We start from the raw sequence: 21,749 nt of genomic DNA, 5'->3' as shown, positions 1-21,749 counted from the left end.
CTTCATCAGAATCAAATCCTTAACTGGGGGGCAGATGAGGCTGGCAGACACACAAACTTACTTGTCTCTGGGATGCGTGAGTCCAGAGCCTGGGGCTCCCGGAGGCCCTCACTATCACAGGGAGCCCCCTCCTTCAGCCCATTCTCCTGGGCAGCAGGGCTCCCCGCCTGCCCTGGCTCGGAGCCTGGGGCTGGGGTCGGGGTGCCACTCAGGGGAGTCCCATTCCCCTCTGTTGTCTCCTGGGCCCCCTCAGCCTAGAAACACATAGCAGGGGCATGTCAATCAATGGGGATGGGGATGGAACAACCTGGCTCCAAATCTCATAGAGCTACATTTTCCTTTTGTCATTTTAAAAAAAAAGTTAGAATATAGTTGATGGGAAGTGATTCACAAATAATTGGTGGACAGTTTGTGATTGTAAATGCAGATGTCTTTCATAAACATTAACAGATCTGGAGCCAGATTAAGGTGGAAAAAGATGAGATCACAAAAACAATAATAACTGAAGTACACAAGCTACAAAGCGAATATCTGAGCGTGCCTGATGAACGCAATGAAAGAAAACTGTAAATCAAGGCACATTATACAAGAAAAAAGCAGACACAAAATGCAAAATATGTAGAAATGGTGGTTTCCTTAAATGGCAAACTCCTCTGTATATGAATGTATGAAAAGTAGATGTCAGTGGAAATATATGAGGAGAAAAACCAGGTACTAAATGGCTGAAGGGCTTCAATTTACACAAAGTTCAACAGTCAGTAAGAATGTGCCTGCACACGCTGTAGACTGAAAGAAGCTAAATATGTCTCTACACTTGAACTCCTTTCATAAAATCATGTGTCAATCTGTAGATTTATCAGGGATGCTTAAAATATAAAATAAAGGTGTATTTGATATTTTTCTAATTGTCAACAAATCTCACGAAAAGACCAAAACCAACAATACCTAACACTTTCTGACTTCTCTACCCTGTCTGTGGCATTCAGAACCAAGCCCATGTATTCCTTCTGAAGACGTACACAAAGGTATACTTTCTTTTTAAAAAAAGGCTGTATCATTTGCTAAAACAGCTAGGCACTGTAGCTTTTAGCAAATGTTACTCAGACAGTAGGAAATAGTGAATTTGTTGGGGACTATTTTCAGTGGTGGAATAATCCACATTTTAGTGTTCTAGTGAGTATTTCTGGCAGCAGGACGGTGTATGTGGGATTGTGTTCATGATAATGAAGGAACATTTCAACCAGTGTAGCTCACTGACTTTTTGGATAACAATGGAGCTCTATGGCACAGAGGAATAATACATATAAGGCTTTGGATACACACAATACTTGTTAGAAGAATCAATTCAATGTTGGTTTGTCTTTTCATTCACTGACAAGTATGAAAAACATAGAACATCATTAGGCTTATCCTTTAAAAAGTACAAATAGACACCCATCAGTCAGAGACACTTGATAGTGACAGATAGTTTCTGTCTCCCTTCACAGGTCTAGAATTAAAAAAATAAAAAATAAGTATGCACCTGCATGCAATATACTGTATGAACAGCACAATAAGCACAATATCTTCTGTTGTAAGACTGCATGTTTGAAAGCTCTCCAAAATAGACTTCAGTTAAAAGGCTGAAAAAAAAAACTTTCTCAGATTATCATGTGAATGCTATTCTTAGCTGTTTCTTATGATAATGTATCTTCTCTAAGATGATGACTGAGTGTGTAAAACAGTGTGAAGATGAGAGTGTGAATGAAGGATGTGATCATGCGGTGGTCATGAAACACAGATGCGCTGCCATAGGCTGAGGGGTCAGGTGACATCATATGTGTTCAATATGCCCCAAGTTGCAGGATCATCCCACACTATAACTCAACACATAACTAAAATCGTAAACTTAAATCCTTTTTGAAATCTTTTATGTTATGTACTTTAGAAATCCATGACCAACCCCCAATCTGTTTGTATCAAACATGTATGGCCTTGTCTATGCAGTCACCATCATGTCTACATTCTTTCTCTTCTCCTAATTCCTCAGAGCTGAGCTGAGCAGTTTCCTGCAGGGGAGCACATTTCACAACAGAAAAGGTCAGCAGAAAGGGAGCCAAATCCAGGTGTGGAGGGTTCAGGGTTTGAGATGTCTCAGGTTGCTGCAGATGACTTATGATAGGCCATCATCACCAGTGATCGTAGCTCAAAGCCACTCAGCATCTTTTAGATGTCTTTATGAAGACAGTGGTGAGACGAGACAAGCATGAAAACTATTTTCTCCTCATTCCTGTGCCAAATATTTGCTGCTGTACAAAATCTGTGGACAATCGTTAGGATGTCTGGGCAGCGCATTGAAGATGGTGAAGTGATTTTCAAAATCAAATCATTTGCAGAACCATATTTTCAAAATCCTACAGTCATAATGCTCCATAACTCTTGTACAGATAAATATCCAAACAGTAACTTAACACCACACTGGAAAGCATTGTTTCATTGTTCTCTGTTGCACCTGTAACACTCCCAACAGTGAAGTCAGACTGTGCTGCCAACACCATAGAAAACACCTCTGCATCACTGTAGCTAGTTCAACCACTGGAGGTCAGCAAAAACAAGACTGTGTCACTGACCTCTTGTGGTTAGAAGCTCTGTTCATTCTATTGCACCTACTGTATGACCATATCCTGTATCACTGTCTGGTGTTAAGTTTTTCACTTCTATTACTTTATTAAAGTAATAGCTTTAACTTTACTAAATTAATAGCTCAGTGAACTGACTGGAAGGTCTTAGTCAGTTGCTGAAGATCAGAGGTAAAACCTTTTTCAGACTTAGGATGGAAGAGTAATATTTGGTCCCTCGTCCTGAGTAAAGGCACCTTTAGACTGTGATTGTGTATGTTTATTGTATGTCACACTGTGCTCACACTGTTACACACTGTAAAATCTTGGTCACAATCTGTAAGACTGTAATATCAATTTGAGGCTGTCAAGACTGTAAGACGAATGCGTTGTGAATCATAGTTCTAAAAAAATTTAAGAGCAGAGACACATCATAGCCATGTTTTAAAATGCAGCAAAGCAAGGAATGCTTTGTCCTTCTTCCTTTCTCCTAATGGTTGTTTTCTACCTCCATTGTTTTGGTTTTTGTGTGCGCATTTTTGTATTTTCTCCCAAACATTATCACAAAAATTATGCTCACAACATTAAGAGAATTGGTCCAAAATTTCAGAATTTTCTTTTGGTTGCCGAAGCTTCAACTTGTCTGGTAGTGGATGTGTTTCACAGTAAGATGTAGGACCATTGTTTGGGATTGGTGACCAAAGATTTCACCACATTTCTCTCAACTTTTATCTCAGACAGCCCTGTGTAACACTGAGTAAATGGTCCTTAATAGGTCATAGGATTACAAAAGTGTTATAGTATTTAAAGTAACACACAAGGAACCACCAAACTAGGCCATACATTGCCTCAACAGTACTCTATGCTAAGATAAAAGGATGTAATGCATTGTTACCATCATGACTAACCCAAGTAGGTGCCACTATTAGCAAGCAGTAAGTGGGCACAACTCTGAAACACATTGCAGAAACTCCAAAAACACAGCATAATGACAGTGAAACCTGCTTCAGAAGTCGTTTACAGAATGAGAAACAGTGTGCACAAAAACTAAAAATTTGTCTCCATTAGTGATAATCTCACCTTGATGTTTCCTCCACCAGGTGCATGGCTCACATTGTCCATGGAGCCCACTTTGGACTGAGCCTTTTCCCTAAAGTTCATTTTGTGGGACCCGATCTTCACGTCGCCACCACCTGCAGCAAACATGTGTAATCAGTCTGATGATCATACCCATACAGTACATGCACAGACAGCCTACACATTCATTAGCATGTGCTAATGAATGTGTAGACTGAATATTATAATGAAGGTAGGATTTATTGCAGATCTGTTGGATTAGATTGCATTAGTTTTAGCTTTGTGTACCTAATAAATTACCAAGAGCACATAGAGATAAAGCATCCGACAAAGCTTTTGAGCCAACAGATATGGTCAAAACATTTCCCAGCTCACCAGGCTTATGCTTGATGTTGTCCTTGGAGCCACACTTTGATGTCACCTTACTCAAATCCACCTTCTTGTTGAGTATCTGCACCTGTCAAATGTTACACAAACCTTTTTATCATCAGTGTTTAAAAAATGTTAGCCCGAGGGTTAAAAAGCGTTAGAGTATTACAGTCTCCTCATCAGTCCACATAGATCTGATGTTACCGTCTTTTAAGTCACATGCTTCATATGCAGTACATTATGATTTATTTGCTACGTCTGTTTCCATTGTACTTTTGTCGCATTTTCTTTTTTGGTACATCAATTTTTCCACCCCAGCCAAATATAATAGTTTTGGGATATTTTCTTTTTTTTTTTCTTCAGAATTTCCATATAGTTCTATGTGCAAATTGAGTGTGCACAAAAACTGGTGGATGGAAACACACTTCAGGATCAGTATTAATCTCAAAACACAGAGCCATACCCAATTACCAAATGGCGTAATACAAACAACAACAAAAATCAGATGATAACTTCGAGATCCCGTTGCTTCCAATGTGATGTGGTGTCGCTGAGCTTTGCCAATGCAGACAGCTTCCAACAAAACTGGTCTTTCGAACTGGTCATTAGGATGCGCAGGCTTCATTTTTTAAATGAACACTCAACAATCAAAAATACATTACACACACACAGTAATTCTGTGTAATACTGTTGAACATGAGCTGCACAGATGGCAGGATCACCCTAGTACAGACTAGGTAAAAAAATACCAGACACCAAAAGAAGAAGCTCAGAAGTGTCCTTTCAGGAAACCAGAAATCCCAAACGTACCCGTCTGTGGTGATACTGTCCTTATAAAACCTGAAAACCTTCACAGACTCAGAGCCAATCAGAGGCTGGTGGTGTTTGATTGCTTGACTGGTGTTTAGTAAGTTAGTGACAGGGTGGGACAACACAAGAAGAGTGTAAGGAAGAATGGGGCTCTGAAGCGGGTTGTGGGGAAGGGCTGGTACATAAGGCTTGCTAGCATGCTGTCCAATAACACACAATGCCCTCGACTTCCAACCAAGAGCAGCACTTTGTGTTGGAGGCCGTGAGCAGGTCAACTTTCTCATGCTGACACCAGTAACGACTGGGGACCTTCTTTTTTTGTAAATCCTTTTTCATAAGCGAATAAGAGATGAAAGTAAATATTTCATCTTTCCTCTGTTCTAGCCGTTTCGTAAAGTCGAATTGTTTGACAAATTGGCCTGTACATACGAGCTCTGGTCATGGGCCAGGTAATACTTACATTCCCTCCACCAGGAACATGCTTCATATTGTCCTTGGAGCCCAAGCGTGAGCCAACGTGGCTGAAGTCCAGCTTTTTGGAGACTATCTGAACCTACACGGACACAGCATAGCAGCAAGAGGTGGACAGGAGAGCAGAGGAGGGCAGGGGAAGGGATGACATGAAAGGAAGAGAAGAGACGAGAAGAGACAAGAAGAGAAGCGAAGAAAAGAAAGAGAAGATGAGGATAAAAAAGAGGAGAATGGTGGAGAAGACGTCACCATCACAGGTAGGGTTAGGAAGGGGGGGGGGGGTGGGGACAGCAGGGTGGTTCACCTGGGCAAAATCAAACATGCCTTCAAATGTGAAGTATTTTAGGTGTGCCTGATGTAAACTACTGGATAGTTCTGCTGTCTTAAATGATTTATCTTGCTTAAGTTGCCATTTAAATAATGAAAAAGTGACACAAGTCCTAAGGGATAGGATGATATTCAAAAACTGTTTACCCAAGTCTGGAGAGAAGGAAAGCAGAAGCTACTGAAGGTCACACAGAAATTGTATAGGGCACACACATGCAACACAACATATACACTGGACCCTGTTATTATGGAGATACAGCACATTTATATGGAGATTCAGTTTGTTTGTTAGCACATTATAACAAAACACAGACAACTGGTAAAAAAAAAAATGGACAGGTTACACTGGTCACTGGTCAACAGACCAAGAGACATTGCATGTTCGTCCTCTTCTATAGGACACATACACACAATCCCCCTCATATACAGTCACATTTGTCAGCAGTGGGCCACGGCTCAGTGCCATGACAGTCATGTTACACCCCTGAATCCTAACCTCTTTCACATAGACAACCAGCAGGAGCTGCTAGTTCAGCAAGCATGTGATCCCTCACTGGCTTCCCACCATGAACATGTCCATTTGTATGGGACACTGCTTATTCACTTACACCAACCAGGAAACATATTTATTAATCCATGTGTGTGTGTGTGTGTTTGTGTGTAACATAATAAATTAAAATAATAAATTGTTATATTGAGTGCACAGATTTATAATATCAAAGACCCCACTGCTATTTGCATTTGACTCTGACACAGAGCTTTTATTGGACATGTTTTGGACATGTGTTCCCTTACGGGATTGAAAAAAAGGTTTTAAATAAAAAAAACAGAACAAAACACTAGTTGGGAATATTCACTTTCCCACCTTATTAGAAAAATATTTATGAGGGATATTTGAGAGACCATTCCACTACTTTTGAGTCTTTTACCCAACTGCTGCAAATGACACTTTTTAGAACATGCTGCAGTGTTCATTCTTTTCAGTGAGCTTGGATCATCCGTCACAATGAACTGATGAACTGAAATGTTATATTTTATTGTTGTTTAAGTTGTGTTATTGTTGTATTTGTAAATGCGGACTGAGTTTATAAAAGGTACACTGCATTACCATATAAGTGTAACACAAATTTTCTCTTACTTTAATAATCGATTTTGCAATATTTTTAGTGTAGCATGAAGTCAGTGGTGTCAACTTTGTTGATACGTACCTGGAAGGTGTTAGCTGGAGGTAAAGCTAACACTCAGGAGTGAATCCCAAGTCAGTGGTGAAGAGCAACTACAACCTAGGTCAAGGTTAATTAACATCATGGTTCTGTAACCTTCTCTTTCACAGTCTGTCGTTCACTCATGTAATTATAACGGTTTAAATTCTCTAGAGGCATGTCTGTATTTCTGTCTGAATCCAGGCTGAGAATTGAAATTACAACTGTAAAAGAGAGGTGAGTGACTAAATGTTTGAAACTGTGTATCTATGTTTGCAAATGTGACAGCAGAAGATAATGTAGGTGTTTTTATTACTCAAAAGCTTGTGGCTAGTAATTTCCATACTGGCTTTGTGCCCTCAGTAGTTCAGTTTATTAAAAACAAACAAAAAATACGAGAGGTGATAAAAATAAATATCAAAGCAAAATGAACATGAATATAGAAGTCATGATAAGAGAGAGGTTGGAGGTGGAGTATGTGGTGATGGTAGGGATGATGGAGTGGGAACTCACTTTGCCCTGGCTTGTTTCTTTGGAGGCGACGCCCCTGCTCTGAGAGGCAGATGACACCTGGGGAAACAAGCCCGCCCTGGGTCAACAACAACACCTCATAAAATAATACACAGAAAGAGGAGGCGGTGGAGAAGTGCCAAACATTGTGTATGAGTGTGGATGAGAAGTATGAGAAAGAAATGTGTGGTTGAGATGAGAAGAATAATTCCGGTTTATTACAACCTGGATTTAGAAAATGGAGCAAAATCACTAAAAAGGTAAGTTTCCCAGGAGTCCCTGCCTCATTCATTCAAATTGTTGTGGTCCAATACCTGCTTTCAAACAGAAACTGTCAAACACGAACACAATTATGTAACTAAAATATGAAGTGAAACGAAATGGGGAGTCAGTCTGAATATGAGGCTATTGTAAAGGGGCCATGTGCCAAAAAAACATTATCATTTCAGTTTGTATCGTGCAGGCCCAGTTAATCCACCTGTGCCACTAAACTATCTGATCATCTGAACGCTCATGTTGGACTTTATTGTAGCAATATCGTCATGTTCCCAGATCTCAGCGGTTACCTTGGTGAGGACAGTGTTATCATTTTGACTGGTCAAAATCAAGAAGAAAAGTCCCAAGTTGTAATAACCAGAATAATCCTTTAAAGAGCTGGAGGAGAGAAAGAACTTCTATGACTTTTTGTGTTGTTTTTTTTTCCACACGCATGCTTCTAATGTTTCAAACAAAGCCAAGGTGCAAAGCTTGGAGGATGGTGAATGTTAGTAAAAGAATGTGCAGAGTATTGAGTGAGAGATGACAAAATAATAGAAGGTTTGACTACTGAGATCAGGCAATAACAACTGTGATGACTGCATTCTCCCGTAGCTTGTGAGGTGAATGTAGTGTCAGAGTTGTATTTTATGCTAACGCTATAGACAAAGTGGAAGGTATACTCTGCTTATTCCCTCATGAGAAGAAATTGAGAAAAGTTTGAGGTGTAAGTGAGGAACCACAGGAAGCCAGTGTCACATGTTAAATCTTCTTGCAGCTTCATTGCCTGTTAGTTGAGGAGCGGCCGGTGTCAGGAAACACTACAAAAAGCACATCTAGAGGTTTGAAAGCTTCAGATGAAGCCACCGTAGGGACCTACCTTCCCTCCTCCAGGCTGGTGCTTCATGTTGTCCGTAGAGCCAATCTTAGAGCGGGCGTTGCGGATGTCCGGGGCCGTCCCTGGGCTGGGGCGAGATGTGGTCCTTGAAGCGGTGGTTGCAGTGGAAGTGGCTGAGGAAGTGGCCCGGGGGATGCGGGGCACAGGGGGCTTCTTCTCAGGTACTGAGCCAGTGGCGGAGGAGGGTGTGGCCGGTTTGGCTGCTGTGGTTCGGGTGCGAGAAGCAGCGGTGGTGGAAACAGAGCTGCGGGTTGTGGTGCTCTTGGGCTTGGTAGAGTCAGCTGGAGGGAGAGGAGTTTGAAACAGAATTTTATCATTTTTCATTTCAAAGATGACCAACTTGAATGAATAGTTTCAGGAAATAGGTTTTTTAGCTGACAGTTAGATGTGAAGATTGATACCATTCTGCACAAAATACTGGAAAAACTGGATATTATATTTGAATCTGAAGTGATTTCTTTACTATGTATTTATGTTGTTTGGAGAACTGTGGTGGAAACTATGGTAGAGTCGACAGAATGGACTTTAGTTTAAACCTGAGTGGAAGATCTCACCTCCCTCAAAAGTATCTTAGCTTCATGTGAATCGAAGTCAAGGACCTCTATGACTGTCAGGGACAATAATGGAAATAAAAGACCTACGGACATTGATACTGCAGTGTAACCCATTTTTACTTTACCTATGATGACCCTGTCTGTTGTCCTTTAGTCTGTTTGTTCTGTTATTGTCAAAAATAATATTAAAAATAAAGCATATTAAAAAAAGCAACCCAAATATATTTGTAATGCTTATATCAACATCATACAAATGACAAACATCAAGAAAGCCAAAGATGACCTGCTTAGGACTAGAAATTAAAGTGTATTATGTATTCAGAAACTCTCATTCGCACACACACACTGTAAGCCAAAGCCCAACCACAAAGAACATTGAACTATCAAATCTGACAGACAAATGACGCAAGAGCTGAAAAAGAAAGAAAACACATTAAAGTAACAGGGGTAAAACAGAGCTAGAGAGCAGAAAAGCAGACACAGAGATTATCTTCTTTCATTCAGACCTGTCTTAATATTGAATTTACACCACTCTTTGGGATCTCATTGTCGACTCTGCCCTGCTTTCGTAAGCCTATTTGTTCCTACTGAAGACAATATGTATACATGTATACTTTCATGATCAAAAAAGGCTAAATAATTCCCTAAAACAATTACATTAAAAACACAATTGGTGTGGTAGTGAGTATTTATGGCAGCAGGAAGGTAAATGGGTATTGAGTCAAAATAAACTGCAGTGTGTGTGTTCATTGTGATGAAGGGACATATCACCCAGTGCAACCAGAAGCCCTGCACTGCTACTGGCAACCAAAAATCCTGTATTTCAGAGTCCTTTGGTTCATCATGCTAAGTCATGATGCACAGAGGCAGTGCAACATTTGCACCAATTATAATCTGTCAATTCACATAAATTCTGATATATAAGCTCTTTCTTTAGAGTGCTGAGACATGCTGAACCTGTCAATCCACCCTGACAGACTTTTCATATATCTCCAGCCCCTGTTAAGACATGTTTCGCTGAAGAAATTCTCCCCTTTGCGTCCATGTTTCTAAAGACTAATTTGCCTAGCCGTATGAACTCTGGCAGATTAAACAACCCCAGGCTGTATCAGCAGGAGCTGCAAACTCCTGTCAACAGAAAAGGGACAGTAATCCACAGACTGCTGTGGGGAAGGTTTTTAACTCTCCAGGGCCTCTCAGCAATAAAACCTCTCTCTCTCTCCGAGCCTGCCCGGCATTGTCATGGTTGGACAGTGTGTTGCGGTGTCGCACGCTTGCTGACAGCTCTCCTGTTACCAAAATGTAAACTAATCTGACGACAGGAGGAGTAAAGCTGTAACTGTGTAGGAAGAGAGAGAGAGAGAGAGAGACAGGGGAGGCAAAACTGAGGAAAGGATTACGGAAGTGAAGTGAAGTGAAGAGTGAAGAAGAAAGACGACAGAAATATATGCAGAGAGCAAAAAGAGGGAGAGAAGTGCAGGGTCAGAGTGTTGCTGGAAATAATGATAGTAGTAAAACTTCAGTCTGTAAAACATGAAATCAACTTAATTTGATTTGCACAGGGTAAGCGATAGTGCAGTATCACTGTTTCTCGACTGTCAGCTGTACAGTACTGTGACAGTGTGATCTATTATCTTTTTAAAATGAATATTTCTGACTTTCAAATTAATTCAAAATTAACAGATGTTATTGGAGGTCTTGTTTAACACATTTTGATAGCAAGATGTACTTTTTAAATAGGCAAATTGCAATTATTCTGTGTCACATGACATGTTGTAATTATTGTTCCAATTTTCAGTTGGCCATGTTTTTACATGTGTTTGAATGATGACAGAGGTTAAGAGTGTTTGTTTTGAGTGTCTTTAGAGTTCTGCACATCTTAAGAAGTGAAGGAAGTGCTGGAATACCTGTAGAAGTCCTCAGAGTGCTGGGCTTCTTCTCCTCTCCTGGTTTGCTGTCTGTCTTAGAGGCTGAAACACAGATTTAGAGTTTTCAATTGTTGCAAAGGATAAAATGTACATAAGAGAAATGAACGCTGAATAATTTGCAGTATACCTATTGCAATCCATCACAAAATAAACATGAGTGCACTTGTTTTATTTAGTGATAATACAATGCAGTTTAAGACCGTGCATCTCTATGTAAAAATAGTGTCATCAAAAACGTGTGTGTACATGAATATATGATATGTGAGCATGTCTGCCGTACCCAGAGGCCTTTTGGCTGCAGCGGTGGTAGCAGTGCGAGTAGACGCCGTTGTGCGCATTGATGTAGCGGTTTTACTGGCTGCTGTAGCAGTTCCATTTCTGGCTGCAGTGGAGCCTGTAAGATTTGAGGTGGCAGTGCTTGTCTTTGGCACAAGGGGGCGCTTCTCTGCAGTTGTCTATGGAGAGGGAGAAACAAGAACATGGGAGATGTCAGGTGAGGCAAACTTTAGTAGCATTAGAAGCTACGACGCCAACAAAACAAATGCTGGCAGCACTAAAATGGGTCATAATGCAACTTCTGTATGTCTGACTGCTGTTCATCAGTTCAGGCAAACGTTTAGTCATTTCACAGAGAAATTCAGGTCAGAGACTTTGCCCCGATGCATGTAACATGTAGATTGAGTCTAAGGCTAGGATGATGCCACGCTCCACATACAGCTGAGCCATCTTGCAACAAGCTGGCCATGCTGAACTGAGTCACCCCGCACCCCTGGGCGCTGAGATGCTAAATTTATCAGTTGTGGTGTCACACTGGTTGTAGTTAAGCAGGCCACCAAAAGAGGGGGACAGAAGGCTGATGGGTCTTTTTGTGGACACATACCATGAGGAAGTGGCAGAGGCCAATCAATGAATCAATGGGACTTTGTAACAAAAATATTGAAGTTTAAGAGATTTGTCCTCGCAGCACACAAAACTTGAAGCTAAAGTAGTAACTTATATCTTCATGTAGTGACACTGATCAAATCAGGCAATGTTTTACATTACTGCTTTATGTATTTTCACCTTCATTGGATAGTTTGAAATGTAGATATAGACAGAAGACATAGAGAGAGGGGTTCGACATACAACAGAGGTCCCCAGCTGGAATCGAATCAGGAACGATGTATAGTACACACAAGCAGGTAGCTCCAGGTCTGAAAAGTGAAGCCAATGCGGAACTGCCTTAAACCTGCATTCTTTCTAATGGCCAGCAGGGGGCGACTCCACTAGCTCCAAAAAAAAAGTCTGATTGTATTGAAGTCTATGAGAAAATGACCCTTCTTCTTACTTGATTTATTACCTCAGTAAACACTTTCCTAATGAGTTTACAGTCGCAATGACTAGTTTCTAGTCTTCTTCATTAAGCATGATGTTCATTTTGTAAATTATGGCCCCATTTAGAGTAAAACAGACAATAAAGCAGTAAACTTACTGGGGAAAACAGCTTCTATTTTCTTGCATCCCCAGTTTAAATGTAGTTCATAAATGGCTCGTGCTGTTGCAGACCCTAAAGTTGTACCCTCTGACCAGGACTCATTAGAGTGTTATAATACACAACTGTGAGCCTGTGAATGTTTAACAGGCACAGAGACCAGATGGCCAAAGTCCCTTATGAAGGGGGAAACAGATTTTTGTGAGCCTAAAACCAATAAGAGCTACACATTTGAACAGTATTTTTAGCCTTTTAACAGCAGCCAAGCCCATTTAGGTAATAAAATAAACAAGAAACAAGAAGTTTTTTCAAATCAAAATCCATCAGATGTGTTTTCATGAACTTTCACCTGAAGTTTGATGAATTTAATGTATAGCACTTTTAGTATGCTGCTGACTAGCGAGCATCCAGCGTGCTGAAGTGTCCATTAAATCTTTTGTGGATCCATTTGTATTGTTCTGTATTAACTGAGCATTCTGCAGCCTTTGACAGATGCCCTTACAGCTGACACTCACCTTGGGTTTGATGTCACGTGAAGTGGCAGTGGTTGAGGATGAGGGGCGGCTGGTAGAGGTGGTGGAGGGCCGCTTTAGGCCAGCAGCGGCTGTGGATGGTGCCCTGGCTGTGGTTGGTTTTTTGTCTAAGGTGGAGGTGGTGGAGGAGGGTGTGGGGCGCCTAGTAGGGGCTGCGGCTGAACCACCACTGGCAGCCGCAGAGCTCGGCCGTGTTTTGGCAGTGGCGCTCAGTTTGGTCACCCCGGCAGCAGGCTGCCACGCATGACCGACACATACAGGATGGATGGAGGGCAAAATAAGAAGGGAAAGCAAAGGAAAGGGAAAAAAGAAAAATAAGGAAAATGGATGGTAACAGCAGCAGGGTAAGCAGCACGAGCAGCAACGTAATCATAAATCAGATCACAAAAAATGAAACATAACGTGCCAAAAATAATAAAACATTTGCATCAGGTCTGTTGTTTCAGATGGCTGACAATGGTAATTTTACCGTATGTGGTATGCATAAAAAAGCAGTGACAGAAGCTTTGGCAGCATGCATAATGAATGGCTTTCTGTTAAAACTCACCCTCGAAATTCAACATGTCACACAACTCCTCTCCAGCTTTATTCCCCAAACATTTTCAATTGTCTTGCCTTCATTAAGGTGATATGAGAGTTTGTTCCGGGTTTCTTTTTATACCACACATCAATAAGTCATGTGACTTTACAGGGACAATATGACAAGTCCTTTTTTGGTCATTGCTATTATCAATAAATACAGTTCATATGAAATATATCTTCCACCAGGGTGTAAAAAACGGAAAAACAAGTGTATATAACAAAGAAGTGTATAAAGTAGCAAGAAAAAGGTGACTCTAAATTTATATTTTCTTTTCATGTATTTATGGGAATTTATCAGTGTTTGGCAGACAAATAATGCATTACTTTAACACACTGAAGGAATTGTTACTACAGTACAGTAATTTTCCCTTACTTCAACCTGTTAACTGTCTTGCCAGGTGTTAGATGGAGGGTTTGTGCGATCAGTGGAGAGACAGGTCTGTGTTGGGGCTAACGATTAGCCTCTACCAACAGAAACTGTAACGAGCGTTTTTAGCTGGCGTGCTAATGTTTGTTTTGACTAGGAAATAGGCTAAATATCTGCTTTTTATCATTCAGTGGACGGATTATTTTTTCCATCCAGGTGGTTAGAAGAGTTTTGGGGGATTCTGTAACAACAGTGACAGTTTTTCAAACATTGCCAGTTAATGATCTTTTAGAGAAACCTATGGCTAGCTCTGTGACCTGCAGGCACAAACTAGTGCTAGCTAACTAGCTAATGTTAGCTATTAATGGACAATAAATACAATCAAACTGAAGGCTGGCTGCTTACTGTGCCCAACATTGTAATGTATATTTCAAGTAAAGTCTCATGACTAATTAATGAACATATTACAAATGTAACCAAAGCGGAACCGCCTTGATGAAGAGTTTGGGTAATAAAGCATGGTATACTGGAAGAGCACATGTTTTATTTTTATGGATTACTGAAGCCCACACTGGTCTGTACCACACTGTATGTGTGTTCTCAAAATTATAGATTAAAACTCACTGTGCCATACTAATTGTACTGAAGACATTTGAAATCTTTAACTTACCTTGATTTTCATGTTTGAAGTGAACATGAGTTTGCAGTGTCTTCCATTACAATACTGAGAATCATCTAATATGATATTAATGAAATAGCCTTTGACCTACCAGTTTATTTTCAATAAATCCAGACACATTACATCCTTATACCTTCCAATAAATCCTACCTTGGTCTTCTTGTCTGCACTTGCCAGGTCTTTGCTGGGTGTTGCACTGCTGCCATTAGTCGCAGGTTTTGCCTTTTTGGCCTTCTCTCCTCCATCTGCTTTCACAGCCTTGTCCTTTTTGTCATCTTTTTTCTCTACAGTCTTTTTTTCACCCTGCATTTTGTCCTGCTTTTCTTCCTTTTCGTTCTTCTGCGTTGGTTTTTCGGCTGGCTTCTCTGACGGTTTCTCCGGCAGTTTCTCCACCTCGTCCTCTTTCTCTGTCTTCTTGGCTGTGTCTGTGTCAGCCTTCTCATTCTTGGTTTCTTCCACCTCTACTGTCACCTTTGTCTCCGTGTCAGCCTTCATCTCTGGCTTGTCAAAACTGGTATCAAGCTTGACGGGTGTCGGCTGTTGCTCTGGGGTCTTTTCCACTATGTCAATGTGCTGATCTTTGCCGTCCTTCATCTCTGTTTTCTCAGTCTTCTCTGTGTTTTTGTTCTCTGCTTTGTCTTCCATTTTGGGCTTTTCATTGATGTCCACTTTTTCCACATTTTCTGCTTTCTCAGCTTTATTCTCTACTTTGTCTGTCATCTCCACTTTAACTGTTTTCTCTGTCTTGTCTACGTTCTCTGTCTTCATCCATTCGTCTGGTGAGTCTTCTATCTTGTTCATTTTATCCTCTTTTTCTGTCTTCTGCTGCATTGATTCCATTTTTTCTATCTCTTTGTCTTTCATCTTTTCGGCCTCCTTCTCTTTGTCTTCAGCCTTTTCTGGCTGTTTGTCTTTTTCCTTATCTTTATCTTTCACTTTTTCTGTCTCTTTCTCCTCTTTGATTTTCTCTGCCTCTTTCTCCTTCTCTTTAATCTTTTCGGCCTCTTTCTCCCTCTCTTTCTCCATCTCCTTTTCTGTTTCTTTCTGTTTTTCCTTCTCTGCCTCTCTCTCCACCTTGACTGAAGGCTCACTGCTTGTGAATTCAACCTTCACGCTCTTATGCTCAACGTTATCCAGGGGGTCAAACAGGTCCACCTTCTTTATATTGTCCTCCAGCTTCTCATCCTTCTTCTCTGCCTTCTCCAGCTTGTCTGATTTTACTGGAAAGAAAGATAACAGAGGTGATTTTAATTATAGATCATGATGCCAACATATTACAGTAACAGCTGTCTTCATACTATAGAATTTTATCTAATAACAACATTCACAGTAGTGAGAAACAGGTAACCTGAGCAGTCACTTGGTGTCATGACAAAAATCCAATACTCCCATACATATCTCATAACCATCACAGACTCATTTTCAATTTCTCAGCACACATATAAGCAACACACTCAAACAGAATATCAATACAGACCACATCACCAAAAAAAAGTTCTGCAGACAGTCTTTCTCAGAAAACTACAGAAATTCAAAGTGAAACAAAGACCTACAGCCATCAACAAAAATATACTCACTTCACTAATAACACTAAACACTGCAGCGAATATTCACCAAAACATCCAAAGCGGCAGTTTTGTTTTCACAGATCCTTAAAGTCTGTCCTTCTACATTGCTCCACATATGTCTATACATCTACATATAACTAGTGTATGTGCTAAACAAACCCGGGACAGACAAGATTCAACATATGTCTGAGTAAAAACAAGCTAAACAGAAATACAAGAACAGATAACAAGAAGATATCAGTTTGCTCTTGCTAGGTATAATCTTCAATCATCCAACCACAACAACTGCTTAAGACAAATGCACAACAATGGCAGGCTGAAAAAGTACAATAGACGAAATAATTTGAGATAGAGGGTTTCTGCTCTCCCTCTCACAATCTAATCTCCCCTTACATGAAAGCTCACTTCTTCTTCTTTCTTCTCTCTCCTCTTGACAGATCATCCCTTTACTGTGTACATGTTGTGTTCTACATCTTGTCTTCAACCTCCCATCTTCCTCTCACTCCATCATCACAGCCTCCAGGACCCTGAAATATTACCAATACTTATGTTTTGTTTCTATTCTCTTTTTTATAAAGCTTTGTTTTTTTCTTTTTCTTTTCCTTCTTAGATGTGACCCATTTGAAATGGTGCTGGGTTTTTAGGAGTCACGGGCCAATAAACCTGACATTCACCAGCCTGTTACATCATCCTCTCTTGTTTATCTTTCCTGTCTCTCCCCATCTGTCCTGACCCATTTCCACTGTCCAATGCCATCCGATGAGGCATTGATTGTAATGAAAAGTGATCCCTTTCCATTGCTAAATTAACACTACAGCTCATGCTACTAAAACATTTTTGTTTTGTCTGTTAGCTACAGCTAATCTTAATTCAGAGATCCCTGGATCAATATTGGTATCAGTACAATTTCACATAAAAATATAGGTGGAAACTCTGTATAAGATCTTCTAAAAAGGTTGTGTGATTTTTGCCAATGACTATTATCTTTAGAGTTTGTTGATAAAACATATCAACCCTATCAATCTAGATATCAATCCAGCCATCTATCCATTTTCCACCACTTATCCGGGTCTGTTGGTGGCACCAAGCTAAGCATGGTAGCCCAGACATTCTTCTCCCCTGCTATGTCTTCCAGGTCCTCCTGGGGGGTCCAAAGCCCTTCCAAGGCCCCTAACACCTCCACATGAAGGGGTCCAGGAGACATCCGTATCAGATGCCTTAAAGACCTCAACCAGCTCTATTCAGCTGCTTCTTTTGGTTATTAGCTAAAGCTCATTAACCTAGGTCAAGGTTGGAAGGTAGATTGATGGGAAAATGGAGAGCTTCACCTTCAGGCCCCGCTCAGTCCTTACCACAACACCTCCATTACTGCTAACATCCCTACAAATGTGCTGTCCAATCTCATGCTCCATCTTGTCCACACTCGTGAACAAGACCCAAGATACTTGAACTCCTTCACTTAAGGCATTAACTCAATCCACAGTTTTCTAGCAAAATACCATGGCCTCATCCCCACCACTTCATACTCGGCCACAAACTCCACAAAAGATATAAAAAGAATCTGTGACAGGGCACAACCCAAGCAGAGGCCCAATGCCCACTGACTTCTTGCCAAGAATACAGACAGTTCTAACTCCAGTTATACAAGGACCGATTGGCTCCAAGTTAAAGCCCCCTGTACCCCATAGTCCCACAGTACTCCCCCCAAGATACATGTAGGGTATCTGGGGTAAGATACCAAATATGAGCATTTCAATATTCTTAAAACTATTTGAAATCATCATTTTATAAAAACATGGAGATTAGCTAATGAGAGTGCCTATGGTGTTTTACCATGTTTTTAGAAAAGTCTGTAGTCATCTTCATTCTTTATACTGTGGTTTTACACTGATGGACACAGACAGAAAACAGTAATGTTTTAAATTCAAGATGTTTGTACTAGAGGCAGCGTTTGTAAAATGCTTTGAATATTTCACAGCTGACCCACTGAAATGAATAATGATAAAAAAAAACTATGAATCTAGATGATGTTGCTGCCCAGCTAAACCAAAATATCACGCTATACATAAACAAGCCAAAAGAATTATTTCTGTTAGGTTGACTCACTGAATGAAACATCTGCATCATCTGACCTCAGGTGATGTTGACCCAAGAACAGGGTGAACTGCACACAGTCAGAGCTACTGACTCTAGCTGTTTCCCACTCTAAGGGATGGATCCTCTGAGGTCCACATTTTTAAACTGAATGTGTCATAATGGGCTGACAAAATCTGTCCCACTTCAAAGGTTCTAAAAAATGTACCCTTCTTATGTACAAATCTGGAAGACAAAACTGGTGTATCCTTCATTCAATGTCCCACAATCCACAGTGCTCCCATCAGTCATTAACTGGACTGTTTAGGTGATCTTTGTCAACTTGTTATGTCAGAAAATATTGCATAACTATGTGTATGTACGAGGTATTTAAATATTTGAGGTTGTAAACAAACCAATAGCAAAGAATCTACTTGTAATTAACTGGAATTGACCTTCAAATGCTGACATTGCCTTCTGCCTTATTGTGTACTTAAGCCAACACAAATATCACAATGGTGCTGACCCACTGGTCTATCCGCTTTTCCTTTCAGCTTTTATAACCTCTGATTTCTCTCCCAGCCTTAATCATCTACTGCACCAAACAGGACAGGGGAGACAAAAGGAGCAGAGACCATATGAATCAAGTGCTCTTTGTTAGAGCAGTGGAATGAGAATTATGACAATGACAAGATGAGAAAGAGCAAAGAAAGAGAGAGTTGTTGCCTTAGATGCCAAATATTTGAGAATCAGCGTGTGGAATATTGATTAGTGGATAAAGAGATGAGTGAGTGGACAGAGAGAGAAAGGTAGCAAGAGAAAGACAGAGAGGGAAATCAAAGGTGAAAAACAGAATCGATGAGGAATATTTACAGCATTCCCTTTTTATCTTTTCTGTTGTTCTCTTTTATATTTGCTTCGGTTTTATGGCTGCTTTGGAAAATCATACCATCCCAATAATGGCCTTTACAACTAACTTGTAATTTAGGAGCAAAGAGAAAAAGAGAGTAGCAAACACAACAGCGACAGAAAGATAGAAAGCTGACAACAAATGGAGAAAGAACAGGAGAAAGGCAAAGGGAGAAAGACAAAGACTGAAGGGAGGGATGAGTAAAGATTAGGGAATCGGGGTGTAAGACCTTGACTAGAATGACATGACATTCTTAGCTCAGATGCCTTATATAATATACAGCGAGCCACCCAGGATCTGGAATAGTGACAAACATCAGACTAGAGTAAACACAGTTAGGTGAACTAAAATATGACTACATAAAAGAAAAAAAAATGCTGACCTAAATAAAGCGTGACAAGACAAAGGAAAGGGAACAGGAGAAGAGGAATGGAAGTAAAAAAAAAATGAACAAACAAGGCCTTCATTTTCTACACTAAACAATGAGAGGCTCAGGAGATCAACTTGATCCTTTAATTAGGGCAGAAATCTGATATCTGTCAGAGCTGTCCAAAGCCTGGTGAAAACGGCTTCATTTAAGCAAACAGCGGAAGGTGACACTCAACCTACACACTCTCACACTCTTTCCTGTGTGACTCTTTGTCACAATGCTGTTCCTTTCTTTCATTTTGCACTGGTCCTTTGTCTATGTCCACTTTTTAGCCATGCTAGGGACATGGCTCTAGGGATGGCAATGTCATTCTGTTGGTCTGTCTGTACACTAATTTGGACTGAATATCTCAACAACTACTGGATGGATTGAGAGGAATGTTTGTACAGATATTCATGGTCTCCAGAGGTTGAGTCCTTCTGAGTTTGCTAACTTTCTAGCGTCATCAGCTGGTTGGTACATTTGGCTTTTACTGAAATATCTCAACAGCCACTGTATGAATTGACATGAAATTAGCTTGAGATACCCATGGCGCCCAGAGGTTGAACATGTGTGACTTTGGTGATCCTCTGATGTTTCCTGAAGCGCCAGCAGCAGATCAAAGTTTTCAATTATTCAGTGAAACATCTCAACATCTCCTGGATGGACATTTTGTACAGACATTCATGGTTACCAGAGGATGGTTCTTAATGACTTTGACGATCCTCTGACTTTTCTTTTAGGCCCATCTTCGAGTCAACATTATAACACTTCAGTTTCTGACCAAATACTTGCAAAACTAATAACATCCTCATCATCCTCAGCTGTAGTTTGGGTTTGCGCTAATCAGTAAATATTATCATGCTAACGTGCTAAACTTAGATGTGTTAACATTTAGCTCAAAGCAACGCTGTGCCCCATTACAGCCTCACAGAGCCGCTGGCATGGCTGTCGACTCTTATGTCACATTTTTATTTTAGTCGTCCTGCTTTTAACAACTGAAAAGGTCTTCATCATATCTATTTAACAAAAAGATGCTGCTGCTGTGTTTAACTTCATCACCGTTGAAAGAGACGTCATCACAGAAGACAAAAACATCAGCGAGTACAAGTGCCATAACCCCAGACAGAACTGCAAATAAAAGTGTCATCATTGCAGTTGAAATGGCTATCGCTTGGCTCATCGCTCTCTCTCTCTGATCTATCTTTTCAATCTATCTCATACAAATTTGTCATCAGCAAAATGTAGCAGCTAAGGCCATTCAAAGAACACCAAAGCTTGAATACAAAAAGAACTGAAGGAAACATCTTTGGACTCGTCTGTGGTGAGTATCCAGTAATGATGGGAGGAAGACAAAAAAGCAATCATTCACCTCCCTAGTGAGGGACATGAATTATTGACAGAGCTTGTGATTGGAAGCATCAATCACAGACAAACAGTGTCTCTTGAGGGTGTACTGTCAGGTGGCGATGGGGGGCATTACTGAGAGGAATATTCACTAATAACTCCTGAGTGTGGTCAAGATTACACAAGAATTTTTTTGACCATATGGATATAAAAGTCACATCAGATATTTTTGAGAGAAAAATCTCTGTTTTTTGGTGAATGAAGCCACAACTGGATTCACAAAAGAGTGGCCATCTTTTGAGAAATACTTGATGAGAAGTATTAAAGAGATTCATTTTGAAATGGTATGTACAAGTGATTTAAAGCTTTGCTCACCAGTGGTAAATCCACACAGGTAATCTGCAAAGGCTGTTAAGTGGATCTCAACCTGCTGCGTTAGGAGAGCTGCTGAGGCACCAGGATGCCCCGGGGTTGCTTAACTCTTGTATAATATGTGGCTCAGGACAGCAGAGAACAATGAGCATCTGGATGCACTGAGCCACTTCATTTGAGGGTTTCATTAGCATCATAATAACACTTAGAGCTCATTTAGGGCTGTTAAGCCTGGACTCTCCTAAAGAGCACTGCCTCAAATCATGTTTTTTTTCCCCTTGTCTTATTAATATGGTAAAATATGATGACTCTACTCTCCTGTTAATAAAGCTATTTAAGCTGTCTCATATTTTTTTAAGCGCAGTTTTATAAAATAACATGTCTGGAATCTGTGAAGCAATAATTGTGATTCATTCATTTGTGAGGCATGCATACACAAA

At 40.4% G+C, this 21,749-nt stretch overlaps 1 protein-coding gene across 1 annotated transcript in view; it reads right to left on the bottom strand.

Annotated features, from left to right (window-relative positions):
* LOC121888571 (microtubule-associated protein 4) overlaps positions 1–21,749 on the bottom strand; it is a 122,183-nt gene that overhangs the window by 5,215 nt on the left and 95,219 nt on the right. Inside the window, exons 8-18 of the mRNA XM_042400196.1 lie at positions 15,603–15,850; positions 14,781–15,533; positions 12,985–13,236; positions 11,279–11,453; positions 10,978–11,040; positions 8,499–8,797; positions 7,367–7,423; positions 5,314–5,406; positions 4,050–4,131; positions 3,678–3,790; positions 62–254 (exon numbers count right to left, since the gene is read on the bottom strand). Of these exons, the coding sequence (XP_042256130.1) occupies positions 62–254; positions 3,678–3,790; positions 4,050–4,131; positions 5,314–5,406; positions 7,367–7,423; positions 8,499–8,797; positions 10,978–11,040; positions 11,279–11,453; positions 12,985–13,236; positions 14,781–15,533; positions 15,603–15,850 (2,328 nt within the window). The remainder of the gene's footprint in view (positions 1–61; positions 255–3,677; positions 3,791–4,049; positions 4,132–5,313; positions 5,407–7,366; positions 7,424–8,498; positions 8,798–10,977; positions 11,041–11,278; positions 11,454–12,984; positions 13,237–14,780; positions 15,534–15,602; positions 15,851–21,749) is intronic.

The sequence above is a fragment of the Thunnus maccoyii genome, chromosome 21 (assembly GCF_910596095.1).
Source record: "Thunnus maccoyii chromosome 21, fThuMac1.1, whole genome shotgun sequence".
NCBI classification, from domain to species: Eukaryota; Metazoa; Chordata; class Actinopteri; order Scombriformes; family Scombridae; genus Thunnus; species Thunnus maccoyii.
This window is presented reverse-complemented; position numbering and strand designations above follow the sequence as displayed.